The following is a 14,551-nucleotide window of genomic DNA, read 5'->3' on the forward strand; positions in this document are numbered from 1 at the left end:
GAATCCTGTTGCCTAACCAATGAGCGGTCACAAGAGAGGGCCAATAGTGGGGCCACGGGGTAGGCAGCAGGTAATGAATATTGATATTACGGTATTACCAATACCGGTTACGTATATAAGAATCATGCCTCAGGCACAGTCCCGGCGAGCGGGCAGGATGAAAGGTCCTAAGTAACTAATACTTGGATTCTAGTCGTTCGAGTTGAATGTACATCCAATGAAGCTAAAAGGTAAGAGAGTCGCTGGAATACCAGGCCAAAATTATCAAACACCCATCCATTTCGTCATCCTGTCATCACCCGCGACACACCGTCACACGTCCTCGTTTCTCACTGAAGTTATGCAGTCTCTCTCCAATGAGGTAGACTTCGTCGCGGATATTGCTGCGCCAGACCGCCACTCGTCTCAGCAGTAGATGTGCCATCCATACAGACAGCACAATCAAGAGTGTAGTAGGATAAGAATAACGGTAGATATTAGGCTGCACTCCGACGTGGGAATAGAAAATTGTCCAGCGCACAATAAACCCAAATGACAAGGGTAAAGTGACCGCAGCTACAGTGAAGAGAACGATTGGAAGAACAAGGGCACGAGTGGCAAGGCTCGCATTGGGCTTCAGCCAACCATTTTGGAAGACACTGTTGACCGCAGCTGCCACCCTGGATTGGGGCTGCCAGAAAGTCAACTTGATGGCCATCTGAACATACAACACTCCGAGCGCCCAGTCCTGAACCACATGGACAACATGTGACTCTCCATCACCAAAGAGGGTGTGCGCTGGAATGAGAATGTATAGTTCAGTGAGCAGCGCGAAGAGTGACGGTAGAAGGATAATGGCAACTTGGGTCATGTAGATAAGCCGAGCAGTATGCATCACGAGGCCTAGACTGGTTTGGGCTGCTTGGCGAGGGGAACGAAGGTATGCGCCTGAATTCTCTCGCACGAAGTTTAGTGCGGTGCTAGAGTAGTACGCCAGGTAGGCAAGTGCACCGACCACACAAAGACCACTTGAAAAAGCGTAGACGTCGTTCACTGGAGCCGGAGTAGAGGAGTAGGACACAATGATCTTCCGACCAATGACCAAGGGAAGAATAGTGATGCCTACCCCAGTGGTTGCAGCAAAGAGCCAGATTAGAAGAATAAAGGCAGCAATCCGACTCCGGAAGGAGGGAGGGATGTATACTTTGGTGAACATGTTGCTAGATCGGCCATGTAGTCCATCGGCAATATCGGGCTTCCCATCAACACGTTCATTGTCCTCAGTGACCTCAAGGAAAACGTGGTTGCCTTTGGGAATGCGGACCTGATCGGAGCCAGGGGCGCGCACGTATCGACCATCGCGCAGGAAGTAGACGTCACGATTTTCCCGCTCAGCTGCAGCCTGCTGATCATCTCCAACGACCGGGTGTTCCCAGTCACCCTCACTTCTAGAGAGAATACCCCACCATGTCTTCCGAACGTGGTAGCCTTCTTCCTCCAGGTGTCTTTCAGGAAAGAAAAAGTTGCTGAGACGCAAGAAATGAGCACACTTGTGGAACCACCAGTCATATAAATCATGCAAACCATCTGAAGGTTTGAATGATTGAATAACTACAGGCAACACGAAGTTGTAGAACAGGAGATCAACCGGGAACTCGAGCATCGGGGCACTGGCCGACCAATGAATCGGGAGAACACCATCGAGAGCAAAGTGCAAGCCCCATACGACACCTCCTAGACAAAGGATCACTAGCGCACCGTATACAAGGGCACTAAAACCGATCTTACGGAGCTGGGTAGTGATGGTGCGTTCGAGAACATCGCGTATTGGGTGGAAAGTTGGATCATCAGGGTCACGAATGAAATCTAGAGTCGAACCGTTAGCAATCCAATCAAGGTCTAGCACGTAGATAATAGGCACTTACAAAGCACACCGCTTCTCAAAATCTTTCTGCACATGGAAACAAATAGGGCAAAGTGGAACATGTAACAAGTGCCAACAAACCAGTGCACGAAAAGCGAAGTGAGCGGAGATGCAGCAGTAAAAGCGATACGAGAGGCCACTGTAGCATTAGAGAAGATCGGAAGTAAAGCAAGATCAAGAAGACTGCCACAATACAAAGGGAAGACAATCATCTCAATCCCGATTATGAGGATGACCTTCATAACTCCCCCGGCTTGTATCAGGACCTCAGCAAGCATGCCCTCGATCCTTTGTCCCCGATCAGCACCAGAGAGCAGCTCTGTGATTCGTAGATAGAGAAGCCCTATCATGAACGCTAGCAAATAGCCCATGAAGATAGCAATAACACGATCCTTGGAATCCCAGACTGCTAGGTCATAATCGACCGGCACTGTGGCAGAGGCTGCTTTTGCTGCACTTGCGTTCATAAACCTTGTTCCAGGCATCGAGAAAAGCGATGATTTAGCGAAGGTGGTGAGTTGTTGTTGGGCTTGGCCAACAAGATTCTTGAAATGGGCAAGGTCAATGTCGAAAGACAGGGCACGGGGAACACCGAGCGTCGCAAGCCGAAGTGGGAAGTCATGTACGATGAACTTGACAGTGGCAAAGCCCGATTGGAACACAGCACCAAGGCGAGCCTGGTGTATTTTAAGCGCCTGGTGCGAGAGCACTGAGAACATCGGAATATCAGACTCGTGGAAGACCAGGAATGCTTTGATCACTTTGTTCAAGCGGTGACTGCTTGCGTCGATGAGGGAAAGCGATGCACTAGTGACTGAGTTGTCCCGAGGAATCCATTCTCCAATAGGCAAAAGAGCACCGACAGGGCTCAGTACAATTTTGAAGAAAAGGCTGAACCAGTACATGAGATATCCCACGACACCAATAAGAGTATCAAGAGCAATGTCCGTGACGACTTCAACCGCGGTGATAGGAACACCGATGACGAGTTCGAGAGGATTGGCCAATAACACAAGAGCAATTTTACCCCATAGATACGGGAGCCAGATACCGATGGCTACTGTGAACGCAATCAGAAGGGCACAGAAGACGCCGTTCTGGAAAAGCCCGAAAATGGGACCATGCATGCCAATGAGATCCATGATCCCTTCGAAATCGTCCCCTTCGATTGCATCGATATCGTTAGGGTCCAGCTCAGCATCCGCGACGGCAGCGGCATTCGCGGCAGCAGCATCGGCTGCTAGCCTCTCTTCCATCCGTATCGGAAAGGGCACGAATGGGTCTTCCAAGGCCGGATCCTGAACAATATGTTCGTCATCTTCGGGAACTGGTTCTTCTGTATCACGAGCTACAGGTGTGATATCTCCCCAAAACCATTCGAACACCCGCTCAGTGATGCCCAATGGAGGCCGACGGTCCATTTGTATATTGACAGGAATGGCATTGTCTCTAGTTGGCGGCCCGTGATTCACGTTCTGAGCATAAGGTCCGGCGTCCGCATCAGGCGGGTGATCCTCTCCATCTCCAGCTTCAAGATTAACACCATCGACATCGTCCGAGACTTCTGGATTGTCGAGATCATGGGGTCGAATAGAAGGCCCTGCTGATGAATCTTGGTCTACGGTCGCTCCAGTGATCGCATTCACAATCCAATCCAGATCATCCCCATGAGCCTCTTCGCGGAGAATGCGCAGCATCTCTTCATGGTTGCCATGAGTACGGGCCACGAGGTCTCGGAAAGCTAGAGCCCGAGCCGTAGGAGGGCCTCCTGTTTCGTATTCCGGGTCATTCCCATTGTAGTCTCGTAGCTCCGCTTCAAACTCAGGGGGACCGTATTCAGAGCCATTCGAGGACAGAGCTGGGGAGTGGGGAACAAAATGAGGAAGGATGTCATTATCCAACTCATGGGCTTGAGCGCGTTCATTGTTGACCTCATTTTCCGCGCGAGCGGGAATGGGTTCAGGTTGTCGAATACCACCTTCTTCATTGAATCGATCGTTTATCCGATTGTTGGCATTTGCAATTAACTGAAGAGCAGCCTCCCGTTCTCCTTCTGCAATATTTACCATGGGTTGCTGTTGAACAACCCATTCTCGAATCAGGAAGAGGAGAATAAACGCAACCACCACAAGAAGGGTGATGAGCTGTCCTTCTAATGTATCCATGATCATGTTGTTGATTGTCGGGTACGGTGTCAACGAGTTCAGGAACTTCACATCCGATAGCCATGACGGATACCGAGGTTTGATTGAGCTAACCGTGACGTTGTCCTGTCCGTTGCCTTGCCCGACAGTCGAGGTAAACGCTGGCATGAAAAGTGTGGGTATCACTTTTTTGATGAGGGTAAGCATGAGCGGCTCTCCGGCAGCGAAATTGAGAATTGACGATCGTGCAGATGGTACAGCAGTAGTAGATGAGATGGCAGCATTAGAGATTGACGAAGTAATCGAGTCAGTTACCGCAGTATTTACTGCACTGCCATTTGAGAACAGTTGCCCGAGACCATTTTGGGCGGTTTGTGCCGCCTGGTTCCGAATGTTTTCATTGGCAGACCACCGGCCATCAGCAAGCCAAAATAGTGCCCTCCAGATTGCGCGCATCGACCACGGCAGCCATCCCAGCCAGACAAATGCAACGAGAACAAATCTCAACCAAGTCACTAGAGTCCGGAAGCATTGTATCAGGGCTTGCTTCGCGAACAGAGGTGCTGGAAGGCTCTGTGGCATGTTTGGGTCGTATAGTTTGGTAAATCGGAACGGCGTTTTGCAGAGCTCGCAGTGTTTCTTCTGTGAGTGGGACAACCATTCAACGAGACATATTTGGTGGACAAATTTAATACTACCGCTGCACTTGCACGGGTAAAACAACGGTTCCTCTTCTGTTGCCTCGCCATGACATATCCGACAGGTATCTAGGTCGTCAAATCCCTTTTCCCTTTCGTCATAAGCCGGGTCGTTCATTAGATCGGGGAACGCGGTATTATCCGCATTGTCGCGGAATTGGTTGTCTGCGGGCTCCATAATTCGTGAATCTCGCCGATTTGACGGTGGTGGTTGATCAGATATTCACCATGTTCCTAGTCGAGCGGAAATGGCAAAGGTTGTGAACATACGGAAGGCTTGTGTTTGTGGGCAATCCGATTTAAACTGAATAGAATGATTAGTGAGGCCAATACTGACAAATGTATGATAGGAGTATCGTACCTCACAATCGTAATCTGTAGATCATTGGTGCTTGATTGTAACAAAGCAATTCAGCCTGTCTAGGTAGCTGCCCGGGGTCCAATTCGCCGACTCGGCGGTGTGTTTTGGCAATACATGAAATATGACAATACCTGATTGTTAAGGCGATAGTAGCTGGGTATTGCCGTATATGCAGTACGTGTAGCCACCGATGACCTCACTGAGCTCTAAAAACAAATCCCTGATTTATTGTGTCATATGCGATCGCCTTGTCCTCTTAACGTAATAAAATTGTCCCTGCGTTTTCTTTCTCATCAGACCTAAAACCCATTCGTTCGACCTTTCGTTCCTCGTAACCAACTATTCTTTTTGAAATTGACCTAGCCTCCCGTGAAAGTTGCTAACGCCAAGACCGACGCGAACATTCTGCCTACAGCAGCTAATTTGCTTTGATTCACGCAGTCTCGAGCACCAATCTCAAAAAGCCTTATTTCAACTGGGCTGTGAGCTTCTCCCCGATGCAGCGATAATTTCATACTGAGCCGACTCGATCTAAGTGTGTAGAAGGGAAGTCCTCCGCGAATTCGGCCGACCTCGAATATCACGAGGGTATCGCGTGGCCTCGACAAGGTCAGCCTCAGTTGCGATGGTAGTGAAAGGGAATGAAGTGACGGATGTCACGACCAAAGCAAAGGGCCGAATGGATCTTGAAAAGCCACGGAGAAAGGGCTTCGTGCGGTGGACAATCGGACTTATCGTGAGGTGAGTGATAGCGTCGCCATACTTGTATACAGCGAAAAGCCCCTTTTAACATCTTCACTTCTCAGGCTATGTATCTGGTACGCACTCTTGACGCCATTTTTCAGGTGCCCAACCCATCTCGCAGACCTCACAGAGACATCACCTCGAGTCTGCAAGCCTTACCTGATTGCTCGTTCACACGTGGAACCTTATGTGACGCCATATTATGATATTTATGCGGCGCCTTACGTTGATCAAGCCCGGCCTTACGTGAAAGTGTTTAATCAGCGAGTTTATACCCCGGCATCAAAATTTACCAAATCAGGATATGAGAAGTATGGAGCGCCGACATTGAAGCAAGCTCAGGCATATGGGATTGAGCAATGGGAAGATCAAGTCTCACCAAGACTACAAACTGCTCAAAATAAGGTTCACCAGGTTTACTTAGCCAAGATTGATCCCTACATCCAGCAAAGCGTTGATGTTGTCTCTCCATACTGCCAATGGGCCAACACCGTTGTGCTCAATGTCTATCAGGGCCATCTGGTCCCCTTCTACGCGCGTTCGAAACCTTTCTTCGGGAAAGTTTACTCCACCGGCCAGGGTATTTTGGCAACCCATGTCATGCCCGGGGCGCAGTATACCTGGTCATCCGCGATCTACTTTGCTAACAGCTCACTATGGCCTCACGTTACTGGTCTTTACTCTGAACAAGTAGAACCCCAGCTCGTCAAGATTGGGCAGCGATTGGCAAGCTACAGGGAGGGCAAGCGACTTCGCGCTGTCATAGAGGACGTGGATAGGTACCTAAAAGTCCCTTGGTTCATCCAGTCCATAGCATGCTGACCATAGCATTTAGTAGCTCAACAGTCCAGCCCGTTAGCTCTTTGACTACCAAGTCACAAGAACAAATCCACACTTCGACCACTGTGACTTCAACCTTCACTCCCCAGGCTTCCGTCCAACCCACTCTAACTCCTATCGAGCAAGCCCAGCAAGTCCGCGAGGAGATAGATTCGGACCTTGGGCGGTGGCAGGAAAGGTTTTCTCTCGCGGCCGATAAAGGTATTGAAGACCTTGAGGAACGTATTGGGGAGATCGTGTCTGCCCTGGTTGCAAGCAGCGCGAACACCCACGGCCAGAGCCTTTCTACCGCTCTTCAGTCGGTTTCAGCCGAGCAGATTTCCTCCATAAAACAACGCATCAATGAACTCGCGGGTTCAATGCCAGAGGTGGACGCCCCGGAGATCGAGGAGTCTACTAGCGACTTGCTGATTCGGGAAATCCGAACTTCTGCTATCTCTGTGAGAGATCGCGCCCATGCACTCCGAGAGTGGTCTATCTCGTTCGAGGACGAACTAGTTCGCCGAGTCACTGCTGCTGTCAATTCGACACTAGATGTTCTCGACAGCATTCGCAATCTAGGCTTACAAGAAATTGGCATGCGCTGGGCGTGGATGGATGGTGTCACATACAAGGATTGGGCAAAGTACCATGCCCTCAAAGCCCAACTCGAGGAATGGCGTAATGAGATCCGAAATGTCGGCATGAACCACAAATCCGTATCTGACGCCAGAGCCGTGGCGAGTGATATCTTAGATCAAGGCATGCATGAAGCCGAGCAAGCTGCCAGGGAACTTGTTCGGTTAAAGGATGTTGGGATCTGGAAGATCGCTGCTCGTGAAGTAAGCGATGATTTTGAAACTCGCACCGAAGCCCCGCCAGCAAGGCCCAAGGCCCAAGAGGAGACCGAGGAATCTGACGAAGAAGCTGCCAAGATGGATTTCGGTAACGATGAGTCTTCCGAAGAGGTGGCAACACCAATATCGGACGACGCTTACGAGGAAACTCCCTTTACCGATGAGCCTTCCGCGACTGTCAATGCTGAAGCGGATTTTGATGGCGTTAACGAGTCTGTTATGGACGATGATATTGTGGTGGAAAACCAGCCCTCCGCAAGACCCGCCTTTGGTGTTGCGGCTGCAGATGCAAATTTGCATCAAGCGCCTATCCTAGATGATGAGAGCCACACTGTCCAGGACAGTCTGGCAAGTAAGGTTGGCGATACCTACGCCGGGGCCAGCAATGCTGTTAGCGAAGCTGTCTATGGTGCATCGACGACCAACGGAGTCGGTGAGAAGGTAGCATCATTGGCCAGTGAACAGTACTCTGTTGCTTGGTCCGCCGCCTCTACCGTTATCCATGGCACCCCTCTCAGCCCCGTCGAAAAGGTTTACAGCGACGGCTCCGAGAAATATAGCGATGCTTTAGCCGCGTAAGTAGTATAGCATATTCAGCGTGTTTCAAAACTGCACAAAAATCGAATTATCGCTAATGCGAGTTTCTGCCACAGTGCGTCGTCCGTCATCTACGGCACCCCAACACCGGTTGTCCAATCTTTGATGGACGGAGCCAGCTCAACATTTGCTGATTCCACACATCAGGCTAAAGTACTCTATGAGATCGCGAAGTCTCAAGTTCTTAGCCGAATAGCCGAATCTAGCGCTCCTGTTCATGTCCAGATTCTCGCTTCCATAGAGTCGGCCTATTCCGGGTCTCTAAAATACGCCACGGATGAGCTGGAATCGAAGCTCCGCAATGTTCGTGCTACCCCGACACCATCCAACGTCGGACCTCTGGCCCATATCTCGTCCATCGCGTCTTCCCGGCTAAGCCATGGACTCAGCTTAGCATCTGAACAATTAGCTCGAGTGCAGCCACCAGCGACAACAGCCAGTATTCCTCAGGGCGGCCTCGAGCCATTCGTCCTTGATGCGCAGCGTCGCTACTACGAGGCAGTCGGGTTGGCCCATGACCACTATTCTGTTTTTGTCTCTACGGCATCCGAGGCGGTCTATGGTTCTCCAACCCCCACACCAGCCGGAAGCTCCAAGGGGATCATTGAGGAAGCAGGGTCTCAATACGAGCATGTGTCCTCGTTAGTTTCTGCCAGCCTTGCCGCTGTCGTCGCATCGGCAAGCTCGGCCATGTCTTCCGCGGATGGCGGCAAAGCACAAAGTATTGTTGAAGATGCTTCATCCCGATATAATGCTGCCCTCTCTGCGGCTTCTTCGTCTCTCTCTGCGGCTTCCATTTCCGCTAGCTCGGTCATCCACGGAACCTCCACGGGCCCTGTAGAGTCCCTTTATAGCCAAGTACCTGAAAAATGGGAAAGCCTCATCTCGAAAGCCAGTGAGCAGATCTATGGTGCGCCAACGCCGTTTCTGCAGCAAGTGGTGAATAATGGGCGTCCGCAGTTTGAGGCAGTCCAAGGGCTTGTCTCTGAACTGATTGCGGGCAAGCATCCTTCATATACGGAGAGTGTGCTGAGCAAACTGAGAGCCGCATATGAGACGCCATACCCGGCTGTCGCTTTCTCGTCTGCCTCTAGCTACGTTAATGAGGCTTATGGATCTGCGTCCTCCGTCGCTGCTTCTGTTATTTCAGAAGCCCCGAGCGTAGAGGACATCATACAACACGCGAATAATCAACTCCGTGCTGCTGTCGAAACCGCCAGCGTTGGTATCTACGGAACCCCCAAGGGTTCCTCCGAGAAAGCCACTGATGCCGCAGCTGATGCGTACTCAACAGCATCCGCTCAGATCATTAGCGCGGTTTACGGCAAGGAATCGAGTTACCTCGATGTCGCTAAGGATGCCATTGAGAATATTCAATCCACAGCCAGCGCTGCTATCTACGGCAAGGAACCCAGCGCAGTAGAGAGTGCAGCTATTCGTCTCGCTAGAGCCAAAAAGGACGCCATGTCTCAGCTGGCTGATCTAGCCGCCAATCTACCGGCTAGCAACGTTATTTTCGAGGCAGTCGAGACCGCCACAGCCCACCTTAAAGATACAACAAGCAGCATTAAGAGTTCCGCAGTTTCAGTCAAAGATGAACTTTGAACAATTTTTTTCAGCGTCTGTCAACTTTTTCTTTCTTTTTCTTCTTTTGATCCGGACTTAATCATTTTGTTCCGAACGAAACCCATGTCTTGGGAATGCCATGCGCGGCTCACGACGCATTATTCCCCGTATAGTTTGACACGATGGCCATATGCTCATGATTTGTAACATGCACAGACTTGCTTTCTTTTTCCCGCTTCTATCTCAATTTTCCTCTCTACTCACTTCCTGGTTGAAATACGAGGCTTGTTTAAAGTGAGATATGTTCAGTGCATAACGAATGATTTTTTTGAAATTAAATATGTAGTTATGGAATTATTGTGTGTAATTTCTGAGCGGTTGGGTATCCCGACCTCGATGTGTATGTAGCTATCACCCACGGTGTGCATCCCTCCTATAGAACGGGCTAATAAGGATAATTACATAGGTAATGGCAAGAATCTACACATATAAACGGATTCGATTAATCTTGCCTCAGAAATCAATGCATGTGTTATGTTTATATGTGGAGAAAAAAGTGAAATCATGATCCTATATAAAATCTATAGCGTCAGAGCCAAGCTCGTAGGTTGAGGGTAGTAGTAGGAAATTCCCCTGTTCCAATATATAAATATATAGAATGAAAATGACGGTCAAGATGGCATCCAACTAGGAAAGATGGAAATGACTTTGGGTTCCCATTCTACATCAACTCATTCTGTACATATCCTCCACTCTCTGATCACCTATACTTCATGGTCGAGCCTCTCTTTTCTTTCTTCAACTGCGTCTTGCTCTTTGGCGCATCGGCCTCTTGACCCGCATCACCACCACCCATTCCAGCAAATCCCTTCTTCACACCCATTATCGTGGTGTAGGCAGCGTATACGGAGTATAATGGGATCACAGCCCACAACCACCAGGCCCGGTCATTGAAGAGGCAAACAGTAACAATGCATCCCTGGGTCCAGTAAAGTACATCCCACATATACTCCGTCAGACCGGTTGCGTTGAGATCTTCGCCGGCGGAACGCAGGGAACCATCTTCATTATAGCGAGGCCGGCCCATTCGGTCCAAATAATATTCAATTGCAAGGGTCGGAACGGCCAAGAAGAAGTATGGCTTCAGTGAACGCGGCCGCTGGAAAGCAAAGTGCAGTAGGAGGAAGAGCAGGTGCAATGCAGCAGAGATGATGTGCGTACGGCTGAGGACGGCACCATTGCGAGCCGCTAGAGATTTGGTAGCTTTCTGTGATACGATCAGAATTTTTCCACCCAATGATCGGAGCTAATCCGAGGTTTAGTCGCAGCAAGCAAGCGTCCTCACTACATACCTGAGCCATGGTTGAATGCGATCACCAAGTGATCTGCAATGATCCTTTCTAGAACAGATGCCCTAGATGAATTGACCAGGCTTTTCCCCTTTCAAGTGGCAAGCAGATGATCGGAATTCGAGACTGGGCGGAGAAAGAAGAAGAAGAGAGGGGACCTGCATATGACAGCTATAGCACATTGGGTGATTGTTACCCTCCACTACCCCCACCGCCCGACAAGAACGGCAGAAATGACAAAGGCCGCCTCAGACCAGAATAACAGAAAGAACGGATCCTATCTTGAGCACATCTTGCAGTCCTCCGCTTATTTGGAAATGTTCCTGGCACTCTGAGAGACTCATCCTGCGTCCGCAGATGACGTAACCAGAGGACTCACTCTTCACTTCTTTCTATCCTTCATCCGCTTACCATTTCCGGCTTGGGTTTACATTCCTCATTGTTCCACACCGAGAGCACTCGATAGCTCCTGCATCTAGACGAATTCAAACCAAGACATCGGACTTGCTGCTGTCCATGTCTCGTGGCTGTTGATGGGACCATTCGCTCGTGCTGCAACAACCCACTCGATCGCGTCGTTGTTTCCTCCCCGCGTCTTGGAGGACATTACAAAGGCGCCGGACATTGATGCTACAGTAACGCTAAGGAACTGACTCTGCGCATCGCATTATTATCTCCACTTCCAATAATCACTAAACAATTTCCGCCTTGCCTTGTGCTATCGCATACTGTGTTGCTGACCCCTCACTATGGCCTTGTCCACCGGGCATGTTGCCAGCCAGCTAAGGCACCTCATCTATTACCAGCTCGACAATAACCTAATCCGCAATGCGCTCTTCCTCGCTTCACGTCTCCTCGCATATGAACCACGATCATTTGAGGCCCAATATCTACTCGCCCTTTGCCACCTACACAATGGAGAAGTGAAGGCGGCGTTCGAATGCAGCCAGCCTTCGGGCTCACGCGGTCTGCATGCTGGTTGTGCATATGTCTTTGCTCAGACCTGCTTAGACTTGGGGAAATACTTGGATGGTGTTACGGCTCTGGAGCGTAGCAAACCCCTTTGGGTCTCTAAGAACCACTGGAGTAAGCGCCAGCAAACTTTTCCGTCAATTCCAAGCTCACTTGCTAACCACATTATAGACAAGCATAGTGAGACTCAGCGACAGCACCTGCCTGATGCTGCAGCTGTGTATTCTTTGCAAGGGAAACTTTGGCACGCACATAAAGATTTGACCAAAGCAGTTGACTGTTACGTGGAGGCACTGAAACTGAACCCCTTCATGTGGGATGCTTTCCTAGGGCTTTGCGAAACAGGTATTGGTTTAACTTCTTCTCTCAAGGCGAGTTTTTCTAATGCAATATCAGGTGTCAATATTCGTGTCCCGAATATCTTTCAACTTAGCCCAGAACTTCTTGCAATAATATCTTCATCGCCGGAGGAAATAGCTACTGTTCAGGACCACGTGGCTTACGAAGAAGGGAATTTCCCAATGCAGCCTCCTAGTAACCCTGAATCCGACCCTTTTATGGTCTCTGCCTCCCGTGGCGAAACTGACACCACATTTGGAAGCTCTGCTCTTTGGGAAAAGTTAAATGGGAGCTCTGTCAATTTTGCTGCTGTGGCACAGCCGGTTTTCCACGACGGGATGGAGACCCCAGGCGCACAGAGCAGTGGCTCTGATGACTTTCGCATTGCGAATGGCGTCACAGACCCAGAAGCTGGATGGGAAGCACCCTTGGCCCCTGCCCGAAAGACACGGACAATCCAAACTATGAGCCTTGACCATACCGGGCAACCTCCGCCGCGAATGCGTCCAACGGGAATCAGACCTCGCCACAAGACGCGGACCGAACCAGAGACTCAGCCAGCTGCTCCGGCGGTAGAACGAGATTCCTCTCTTGTATCGAGATTCGGGGACCGCAAGCGCACAGTCTCTGGACAAGTGGCCCATCCACTTCCCTCATCACAACCGACTGAACCAGGTGCTCCCCAGCGCCGAAGCGTTCGCCTCTTCAACCAGATCAAACCTACAAGCAGCAAGCTTTCAAACAGCACGCTTACTGGCAGAGACGGTCGCGAGATGAAGAAGTTGAGAGGGGGCCCTACAAAAGGACGAGTAGGAGGTGTGCCCACTGTCGGCCGTGTCGTGAGTGGCAATCGAAAACCCATTGAGACACCCGACAATGATGGTAAAGATAATCGGACTGGCTTATCTCAATCGCATCATCTCGTCCCCCCATTACCCAAAAATGCCGAAAAAACCAAAGAGCTTGAAGCCTTGGATTGGCTTTTGGGTCTTTTCAATAAACTTGCGTCTGGATATTTCTCATTGAGCCGTTACAGGTGCGCGGATGCCATCAGCTCTTTCAATTCTCTCTCGCAAGGCCAGCGCGAAACCCCTTGGGTTTTGTCTCAACTTGGACGGACCTATTTCGAACAAGCAAGCTACACAGAAGCCGCGAAGTACTTCTCCAGGGTTCAAAAATTAGCGCCCTCCCGCATCGAGGATATGGAGATCTACTCGACCGTCTTATGGCATCTGAAAAATGATGTAGAACTGGCTTACTTGGCGCATCAGCTACTCGAAGCTGATCGCCTATCCCCTCAGGCGTGGTGTGCTATTGGCAACTCTTTTTCTCACCAACGGGATCATGATCAAGCACTCAAGTGCTTCAAGCGTGCGACTATGCTCGATCCTGAATTTGCATATGCTTTCACGCTGCAGGGACATGAATATGTCGCCAACGAAGAATACGACAAGGCATTGGAGGCCTATCGCCACGGCATCAACGCGGACAATCGACATTACAATGCTTGGTACGGACTGGGAACGGTGTATGACAAGATGGGCAAGCTTGACTTCGCTGAGCAGCATTTCCGCAATGCAGCCAGCATCAACCCGACGAACGCGGTGCTCATTTGCTGCATTGGTCTGGTACTGGAGAAAATGAACAATCCCCAAGATGCCCTGGTCCACTACGGACGAGCCTCCTCGCTAGCCCCTAACTCGGTATTAGCCAAGTTCCGCAAGGCGCGCGTACTGATGAAGCTGCGCGAGTACAAGTTTGCTTTGGCAGAATTAAAGGTCCTCAAGGACATGGCGCCGGACGAGGCAAACGTGCACTACCTTCTTGGAAAGCTGTACAAAATGCTCCACGACAAGGCCAATGCTATCAAGCATTTCACGGCAGCCTTGAACTTGGACCCAAAGGTACGTCTTAGGGTATATTTTTTTTTTAGATTCCCCTCTCCTTTTTAAGTTCTTTCTGATTATGATCTCACCCAGGCTGCACAATACATCAAGGATGCAATGGAGTCGTTAGACGACGACGATATGGAGGATGAGGACATAGCGTAGACGTAATGTCTCAGGTCTTTCTGTTGGGTTCCCACGGGGGCCCTCTCTTATGAACTCGGCGTTTGAGGGCCTCTTTGCACAGCATCACTGTGGAGTTTTCTTTTCCAGGTTTAGACATCTGGCATATGATGGTGTTCTGTACATTAGTTTC

The 14,551-nt window shown here is 50.1% G+C and overlaps 4 protein-coding genes across 4 annotated transcripts; 2 read left to right on the forward strand and 2 right to left on the reverse strand.

Annotated features, from left to right (window-relative positions):
- Positions 1 to 295: 295 nt before the first annotated feature.
- On the reverse strand, positions 296 to 4,923 carry N7518_008266 (E3 ubiquitin-protein ligase SSM4; the record flags this gene model as incomplete). The annotated part of the gene is made up of 2 exons (XM_057189193.1): positions 296 to 1,845; positions 1,905 to 4,923. The coding sequence occupies 2 exons, from the start codon at positions 4,921 to 4,923 to the stop codon at positions 296 to 298; spliced, it is 4,569 nt and encodes a 1,522-aa protein (XP_057040896.1).
- An 808-nt stretch (positions 4,924 to 5,731) lies between these two features.
- On the forward strand, positions 5,732 to 9,728 carry N7518_008267 (uncharacterized protein; the record flags this gene model as incomplete). The annotated part of the gene is made up of 4 exons (XM_057189194.1): positions 5,732 to 5,847; positions 5,913 to 6,629; positions 6,686 to 8,101; positions 8,180 to 9,728. The coding sequence occupies 4 exons, from the start codon at positions 5,732 to 5,734 to the stop codon at positions 9,726 to 9,728; spliced, it is 3,798 nt and encodes a 1,265-aa protein (XP_057040897.1).
- Positions 9,729 to 10,449: 721 nt separating this feature from the next.
- Positions 10,450 to 11,050, reverse strand: N7518_008268 (SND2/TMEM208 family protein; the record flags this gene model as incomplete). Its single annotated transcript, XM_057189195.1, has 2 exons — positions 10,450 to 10,956; positions 11,042 to 11,050. 2 exons carry the CDS (start codon positions 11,048 to 11,050, stop codon positions 10,450 to 10,452), a joined length of 516 nt encoding a protein of 171 aa, XP_057040898.1.
- Positions 11,051 to 11,787: 737 nt separating this feature from the next.
- N7518_008269 (anaphase promoting complex subunit bimA) lies at positions 11,788 to 14,400 on the forward strand (the record flags this gene model as incomplete). The annotated part of the gene is made up of 4 exons (XM_057189196.1): positions 11,788 to 12,124; positions 12,182 to 12,355; positions 12,407 to 14,253; positions 14,329 to 14,400. 4 exons carry the CDS (start codon positions 11,788 to 11,790, stop codon positions 14,398 to 14,400), a joined length of 2,430 nt encoding a protein of 809 aa, XP_057040899.1.
- Positions 14,401 to 14,551: the final 151 nt, after the last annotated feature.

The sequence above is a fragment of the Penicillium psychrosexuale genome, assembly GCF_028828465.1.
Source record: "Penicillium psychrosexuale strain IBT 29551 chromosome Unknown utg000004l, whole genome shotgun sequence".
Taxonomy (NCBI): Eukaryota; Fungi; Ascomycota; class Eurotiomycetes; order Eurotiales; family Aspergillaceae; genus Penicillium; species Penicillium psychrosexuale.